The sequence below is a fragment of the Camelus ferus genome, chromosome 20 (genome assembly GCF_009834535.1).
Source record: "Camelus ferus isolate YT-003-E chromosome 20, BCGSAC_Cfer_1.0, whole genome shotgun sequence".
NCBI classification, from domain to species: Eukaryota; Metazoa; Chordata; class Mammalia; order Artiodactyla; family Camelidae; genus Camelus; species Camelus ferus.
In genome coordinates this window covers 9,546,915-9,555,604 of record NC_045715.1, presented here as the reverse complement: position 1 = coordinate 9,555,604, position 8,690 = coordinate 9,546,915, and the positions used below count along the sequence as shown (strand labels likewise).

The 8,690-nt window shown below is 42.3% G+C and overlaps 1 protein-coding gene across 3 annotated transcripts in view; it reads right to left on the bottom strand.

Moving 5' to 3' along the window:
• Positions 1-4,905: 4,905 nt before the first annotated feature.
• LOC106729329 overlaps positions 4,906-8,690 on the bottom strand; it is a 37,109-nt gene continuing 33,324 nt past the window's right edge. For 2 of the 3 annotated variants that reach the window (XM_032462518.1, XM_032462520.1), the window contains exons 8-9: positions 5,089-7,872; positions 4,906-4,932 (exon numbers count right to left, since the gene is read on the bottom strand). In XM_032462518.1, coding sequence (XP_032318409.1) covers positions 7,819-7,872 — 54 coding nt within the window. In that variant the 3' untranslated portion in view covers positions 4,906-4,932; positions 5,089-7,818. The remainder of the gene's footprint in view (positions 4,933-5,088; positions 7,873-8,690) is intronic. The other variant, XM_032462519.1, reaches the window with a different exon arrangement.

Sequence of the window (8,690 nt, the reverse complement as noted above, 5' to 3'; positions counted from 1 at the left end):
ATGTAATATTTTGGAACCTACTTTATTTTAGCTTAATATTTTGCAAGAGCTTCCACATCATTAAAAAAAAAAAAATCCAACAGCATCATTTTGATGACTGCATAATATTCCACAGCACAGTTGTACCATAAATTAAAACCAATTAGATAGCTTCAGGAAGGATTAGTCTATGGTTACTAATCTAGATAGTGTTAATATTAAGTTGTTTCTTTTATTATTGTTACTATTACAAACAGTGCTGTGATTGTTATGATGAACTTCCATTTTAGATAAAACTTTGCCCTAATATGGCATCTTTTCTTAGAATGAATACCTAGAGGAAATTGTACCAGGTCAAAGGGAATTAACCGTTTTGTTAAATATTGCCAAAATTACCTTCATTGAGGCAGCCTCAATCTACACTCCCATCTGCAGTGTATTAAGTGCCTCTCTCTTGCCAGGGCAAACTGTTATCAGACCTGTCCATCTTGGTCCATTCAGGGGCTTCAAAAGAATGGCATCACAGTGACACTTTAATTTGCCCTTGGAAGTGGCTGTACCAATTGACGGTCACACTAGCTATGTGTAAGTACCTTTCCCCCCAAGCCCCCACCAAACTAATTTTTTAATTAGGAAAATTTTTAAACATACAAAATAAGTACAGAAAATAAAAGATTCAAACACATTTGTATGCAACAGATTCTTTTTTTTTTTTTTTTTTGAATGAAGGTAGATTTATTCAGAGAGATACATTGAAAGGCAAGAGAAAGGCCACGAGGTGTGGGGCTTGGGTGCTCAATAGATTCTTAAGCATCTGTCCCTTGCTAGATCCCATACCTGGACATTTAAGCTTCCTTCCAATTTCTCATGGTTATAAACAATGGTGTGGAGCTGGGGATGTTCAAACCACCTAGCCCAGCAATCCCAACCCTTTCTTAAATATTGCCATTCTGTTCTCCAGAATGTGTGCCAATCTAATGAGTGTGCAATATTAGTTCCTTTTTATTTAATTTATGTGATGTTTGATTATTAGGAGGGAGGAACATCCTTTCTTATGTTTCAAAGTCACTTGGTGTCTTCATTGTCATTGGGCCTTTTCCACCGGAGATGTTTATAAATTCTGGGCCAAATCCTTTCTCGGTTAAGTATGCACCAAAGAGCTTCTCCAAGTCTAAGTTTCATTTTTCACTTTATGGTACTTTTAATGTGTAAAAGGATTTTTTTTAATATTTTAATGTAGTCAAATTTATTGCAGTTTTTTTTTGTTGTTGTTGTTCATGGTTTGTGCTTCTGGTCTTGTGGTTAAGAAATCTTTTCCTACCCTGAGATCATAAAAACATTTTCTTTCATTTTCATCCAAAACTTTTAAAGTCATGCTTACTCAGATGTAGGTCTTTAATCCATTTGAATATGGTTTGATGTAGAGATCTAGTTTATTTTTTCCATATGGATAACCAGTTGTTCCAGTGCTCTTGCTTAAAGTCCTTATTTCCCCACTAATTTGAAATCGCATCTCTGTTAGATACAAACTTCCATATGTGTGTGGGCCTGTTTCTTGGCTCTATTCTGTCTCTCCCTGTGCTAATACCACTTCCTTATTGCTTAATTGAACTAGTTTTAAGTCTTGCTGTGATGAAGGAATGAGTGAGCCCCTGATACGTTGATCTGCCTCTTCAAAACTGTCCTGGCATTCTTCTTTCTTTGCTCTTATACATATTAGAATCAACCTGTGAGCCTCAAAAAACTTCATTTGAATTTTAATAGGAACACATTCAATTCATAAATTTCAGAAAATTAACAACTTTAGAAATTGATTCTACAAATCCATCAATACTGAGTATCTTTCTATGTATTTAGGTCTTCAGGAATTTTTTTAAATTTCATACATAAACGTTTTCTACACCTTATGTTAGATTTATTACTAGGGACCTTTATATTTTGGGTTGCTATTTTCAGATGTATATTTTCTAAACTAAGTTCTTCTCATTGCTCAAGGACAGTGAATAAAAATGTACTTTTGTATAGCCAGCCATCTTGCTGAACTTTATTAATGTTAACAATTTGTTCTTAGACTCTCCGTTAAAACGCTTTTATAGTCATAAATTATTTAGAGGGATCCCCCCCAAAATTCCAAGTATGTGGTTTGCTTTGAATTGTTGCTGCTAGTGTCTAGCAGTTGGGTATGCTCAAAACGTGGTCTATATGATTCTTTGCTGCTTACCAGGAAATGCTTTGTGACCTAATATGCGGTCTTTTGGTAAATGTGTCATGGGTTTTGGGGAAGAACATTCATTTGCCACATGGGTTGCTGATCAGCCTTGCTCAGTGTGTTATTCAACTCTATATCCTTACTCTTTGTCACTTAAACTGTCAGTTATCAAAAGAGATGTGCCCAAAAATACCCCTGTAACTAAGAAATTGCTCATTTAACTTTGGAATTGTATCAATCTATTGCCTCATGTAACTTGATGCTATGTTTAGGTGCCTGCAAGTTATGATCTCTTCCCAGTGCATTTGTTCCTTCTTCTTCTTTCTTTAGTAACCATTTTCCCTGTAACATTCCTTTTTAACTTCAAAGACAATTTGTCTACTCTTATTATAACCACATCACTTTCTTTGGGCTAATATTTTGCCAGTATTTTCTATACTTTTACATTCAATATTTCTTTGTATGTTCTATTTTTTTAAGTATATCATTAGATTTTTCTAATCCAACTGACTACTGACTGTCTTTTGAAGTGAGTTTGATTTTACTTTTTTTTCTGAGCTCTGCTATTTTGAGTTTATTTCAGGCATCTTGTTCCATGCTTCAATCTTAACTTGATTCTCCTCTGCTTCTTTATTCTCTCTTACATCTATTTTATATTGATGACTCTTTTTGTATTCAGTAGTGTTCTCTGCTAGTTTGAAAGCTATACAATTTCTCATCTTAAGTAATTAACCTTTATAGAGCTTTAAATTTAATTTTTTCCCCCTGTGCTATACAGTACGTCCTTGTTGTTTATCTATTTCATGTATAGTGGAGTGTATCTGCTAATCCCAGACTCCTAAATTGTCCCTTCCCCCTTTCCCCTTTAGTAACTATAAATTTGTTTTCTATGTCTGCCATCCTGTTTCTGTGCTGTAAATAAGTTCATTTGTACTATTTGTTAGATTCCACATAGAAGTGGTATTGGATAGAATTTGCCTTTGTCTTCCTTACTTCACTTAGTGTGATCATCTCCCGGACCATCCATGTTGCTGCAAATGGCATTATTTCATTCTTGTTTTATGGCTGAGTCGTATTCTGCTGAATACGGAGATCAAAGCCACTTTATCCAATCATCTCTCGATGGACATTTAGTTTGCTTTCATGTCTTGGCTCTTGTAAACAGTTACCCAACTTTTAATAAGCACAGTCTATCTAATAAAGTCTAAAGTTAATTAGTAATCAACACCCTTCTCCCCAAAATGCCTGACTGCCTGACTTCCGCTCATCCCCTGCCCTGCTTACATAGTACTGTGACCTAGACCTTCATTCCACCTTTCTACTCCTCAATTAGACCTTTCTATATGATAAATATTTGTTTACACTTAACAAGTATCATGCATCCCACTGCTTCTTCTTAGGGTCAGTGTCTTCTGAAGTATAATCTTGTGTAATTCTTTCAGCAAAGATCTGTTCATGGTAAATCTTTGTTTTCGTTTGTCTGAAAACGTTTGTTTTGCCTATATTCCTAAATGATAATTTAGTTACAAGTAGATGGCTGTTTTCTCTTAACACTTTGAATATATGATTCCATGCTATTCCACCGTTGCTGTTGCAAAGTTCTGGACAATCTGATACTCATTCTTCTGTAGGCAACCCATCTAATTATCTGCAAGTGCTTCTAAGCTTTTGTGTTTCTGCTTGGTCTTGTTTGGGGTATGCTGTGTTGTGCTGTGTTTAGTAGAGAATTTTGTGTTATTTAACCTGCTGAGGTTCATAGCTTTCATCAGGTTCTGGAAAATTCTCGCTTATTCTCTTGGAATATTGCCTGACCTCCATTCTCTCTGCTTGTTTCCTTCCTTATGTTTGTTTCAACCAGGTGCCCCCAAAAGTAGTAGTAGCCTATGACAGCATTTTATATTAATCTCTTGGAGGGGTATGTCCTGGACCACACTAGTAATTTAAATTTAAATAGCACATCCTTGTGAGGGGGCCTCTGTGATGATGAATTTTAAGGGGAGGCTTTTGTTTAAAAAACAACAGCAACAAACAACAATAAAAAGCAAGCTTCCTTGTCATTTCTCCGGTTGAGAAGGCAACTGTTTTCAGTTCATCCTAACACTGGGGGGTGGGAGGGTGCTCTCAGTTCCAACTTTCTACTCTCCTCGGGCTCAGGCTTCCTCTTGTGGGCCTGCTGGGTATTAAAGTCTAAGCTCCTTACTCCCCAGTCGATCCTGAAGCCCAAACAACCGCTCTTTCCCACCTGCACCCCCTCCGTCCTCCTCCCCCCTCCCCGCCCAGAAGCCCCAGGTCAGCTCACGAGGCTTATGGCAGTTCTTCCAGATTGCCCGTAATCTCTTACAGGCAGGGCTAGGCACGAGCTAGGCTTATTCATTATTTCTAGAAAGTTGCCAAAGGTTGGGGGGGGTGTGCTGTATTACACAGAAAACTGTATTCCTGAAAATAGAACTGCCCAACCTATTATTTAAGAGTCTAAAAGTGTGACTTCACAGAAACTCCCTCTTAACCCACTGAATTACCCACATGGGTTTTCACCTTACCAGATTCTTCCCCATCTTCTAAGTATCCCCTCATACTGAGGTAGGAACACACTTCTGAGAAGGCCACTCCTTAGGAACCGCTCTCAAGTGGCACAGGCCACGTTACTGTAAGTGTGTCTTGGACGTGGCAGTGGATGGGACAGCAACACTCCAAGTCCCACCTTGGGGTCTTCCTTCAACAAGTGAGACGAGTTCATAGATGGGCTGGAAGGAGAAAAGAAAAACGAACACGAGGAAGTGCGTGTTATCTTTCTGAAACCACTAGCTGTCACCTTCACGTGTTTAAAAAGAGAAAAACCCGAAATCATCAGAAGGCGCTGTGGTTGCCCGTGCTCACTGCCGCGGCGGGCAGGCACTCACCGTGGGCCGAAAACAAAGGTAACCAAGGCGCTCCCACTTCTGCTGACCCTCAGGCCCTCCCTTCTCAGGCAGCTTCTCCGGGACTGAGGCTTTGCGGTCTCACGTCTCTGAGAGAACTTGCCAGCGCCGTGCCCTCACGCTGGGACTCAGACCCTGGAGAACCCTGGAGGGGTTTGGAGGCCGGGGAGGAGAAAGCTCGAGAATTTACCCCAGTTCTCTTCACCTACCCCCTGGGCAGGGGCTTTCTGGGGGACGGGCATGGAAGGGAGGAAGTTTTAGTTCACTCTTAAACATTACTAAGCAGCATGTAAGTTGTGCGTTGGAAAAGACTGTTCTCAAGAAGGGTCTGTGGGAGGACACTCTTTCTCCAAGGGGACCTTGCTTTGTCTCTCAACACGACACAATTTCTGTCTGCAGGGCCACGGTTGGGGGTGAGGGGTGTGCCATGCAGAGGCTGAGGGTGGTTCTACCAGGAGGGGAGGGGCTGGTGAGGACAGGATTCAGAGAAGGGGGAGGCTGGACCAGGAGAAAAGGGAAGAGGGAGTAAAACATGCCTTTGAGGGCAAGTCCTGCAGGATGGGCCAGTGAACACACTTCTGATGAAACACTGAGCACATCACAAATATGCAAAAGTGGTTCATGATTGACAAGGAGGAGCTCATCGGATGACTGCTGCTGGCTGGCAGGGCGCAGAGCCCATGGTGGCTGGGCTGGGCACCCCTCTCTCCACCCAGACTCTTGCCGCTTGGGTGGACCCACGTGACAGAGGAGGAAGTCCTATAAAAAAAGAATGGCGGGGTTCCTCCTTTGCCCCCAGGGTGCCTCGTGAACCTCCTTTCCAGAGAAGGGTTTTTGAATGAAAAGAATGCACTTGAACTAATCTTGCCAACAAATCTACCACAGTCAAGCCCTGCCAAGAGTCAAGGTTTGTGGCCAAGCACCTCGTGACCCACAAACAGCCCTGTGAGGAGAGCTCTTATCAGCTGGCCACAGGATTTGGGGGGCCCCCCTCCCACAGCCCCGCCCTCAAGCCGATAGAACCTTCAAATACACTTTCCACCACTCAAGCTGCTCCCAGGGGCTTTGAGAACCACCGAGAGGCTGAGAGGGAAACCCAGAGCGTGGCTGTGTAAATTATGTTTTTTAATAAAATTCCCCCATTAGGTTTTTCCCTTTGGGCTACTTCTTAGTCACTGTACTTTCCAGTGATGTGCTCATTTGTTCATTTAATGAACACAATAAATAGAAAGGACTCTTATTTCTGTACTTTTCTGGCTTGCCGGCTTTTTTTCCTCTGAGAAACTAGAAGCATTTAGAGCTGCTGTTGCACATCCGTGAGGGAGGAAGGGGGCAGATGACACGATTCCCATGGGGAACGTGAAGAAATCACACCACATAGGATGACTTCCTGGTGTTACAGTGACAGCTACGCTGGAGTGCCCTGTTCACAGCTCCTGATAATCAATTTGACCATGTGAGAAGGGAGGCAATTGGGAGTAGTGGGGTCCACGGCAAAGTGAACAGCCACAGCCCATCTAAAAGGAACAGCCAATTGTTGCTAATGTGAAAATGTTAACCCAGTCTTGCCAAATCTTTCTGGTTTTTTTCCCCAGAGAAGCTGAGAATTTAGATATTTATATGAAATCTCTTGAACGCTGCAAACCATTAATTTTCGTTTAAAACGCTACACAAGACAAACCGAACACATCCGTGGCTGTCATTTATGTCAGAGGATACATTTGGTGGTAGCAGCCTTGTCTGGAACCTTGCAGAGAAGATCCTTGATGGCCTGGGTCAGCATGAGGGACTGGTTGCCTCACAGGAAGCTGGATGACGGATTTCAGTTGAGAGAGAAAAAGATCATGCTGAAAGGAGAGAGACTTAACAGTCGGATGCCAGTGACGAAGTTCTCCATCGCCATTTGGCTCCGGGCCCTTCCCATCACAGCTTAATTGGAGTCACGTAAGTGTTACAGAACGACTCATTAATATTTTTCTTCTTTGGGGGTATGACACCCATAATAACCAGGCAAGTCATAAAGCATCTGTCTTAGCCATTTACATGCTTAACTGTCTGGATGATGCTCGAGAAGGTCTGAAGAGCTCCCAACCGCACCGGCGGCAGAACAACAGGGATGGTCTTGGCGAGGAATAGGGGGCGAGGAAGCAGGCCAAGAGATGCTCGTGGGGACCACACAAGCTCACTCAGCACCCCAGACACGGACCCACTCTCCAGCTGTCTGTCAGCAGATTTCTGCTCTTCAGAACAGAGAGCAGGAGGCGGGCATCCTGTCCAGTGTGACTAAAAGCTATGAACACCAGCACCTTCTCTTTTTCCCAAAATGGCATTTAGCTGGAGACACAGTAGAGCTCTCAGGAGGTCCTACAACAGCCTTCCAGGTGTTGATTTTCTAGTATCGGGTCCTGGTGTTCACTCCCCTCTGCTCTGCATATGCACGAATCATTCTCCCAGAGATGAGTCATTTGTAAGATGATGGTATTTGTTTAACACCAGATGTTGCTTGCTTTTCCTCACTTCTTAGCTGTCTGTAGCCCTGGGGATGGTTACACAAATGATGGTTTTGAGGAAGGCCAGGAGAGGTCTCCCCCACCCGAACAGATCTGTGAGCAGCTGCCCGAGGAGGAGCTGAGTTAGCAGAGTGCTCATCTCTAAGTGCGATGCCAACGGGGGTGCTTCGTGCACAGAAGCATCTGAGCATCTTTAAGGGTTTCATTTTGTAGAACAGATACCAACAGTGCCTTGGAAAGGACATTCCACTAGGACCTGAAAGAGAAAAGAAAGTAACATCTACTGAGGGGTACTCACCACACACACACGCCACACCGCTCAATCTTTATGATAATTCTGATGGGTGATATTCAGGTGTCTACTTCTACACCTGAGGGAACCGATAGCCACACAGGCCTGACCCAAGAGACTTGTGTAGATAATCACATGACTTGGACTTTCCAGATTTTGAATTCTCTGTTCCACAATCCCTGGCTGGGACTACAGAATCTGTGCTCACTCTGTTGTTTGGCTGGAAGGAGCCCAGTGGCCCAAAGCTTTTCTGCCTACAAAAGGTACTCTATAAATGCTATATATATATATATAAAACTGAATCACTATGCTGTACACCAGAAATTAACACAACATTGTAAACCAACTATATTTCAATTAAAAAAAAAACAAGAAATGCTAACCATTAAGGGAAAAAATAATAGAGTTGGCTATGTTAAAATTAAAAACATTCATGTATCAAAAGATACCATAAAGAGAGCAAAAGATGAATCGGGAGAGTAGGAAAAGATATTTGCAGCACGTGTAACTTTATGAAGGCCTAGGATCCTGAATGCATGCAGAACTCCTACCGCGCAGAAGAGTTCACGAAACAGGCCTGAGACTGCCTGTCCTTAGAAAGGCCTGCTGGCAAGGCTGACTTTTGCCTGGAGTCTGGGAACGTGGCTAATCAACAGTTCCCTACGCTCAGATAACATTCTCCCCAAATGATAGGAGTGGCTTTTTGCAGTGGTGAAAATGTTCTGGAATCAGTGGTGATGGCTGCAGAATTTTGTGAATATACTAAAACCCACTGAACTGTA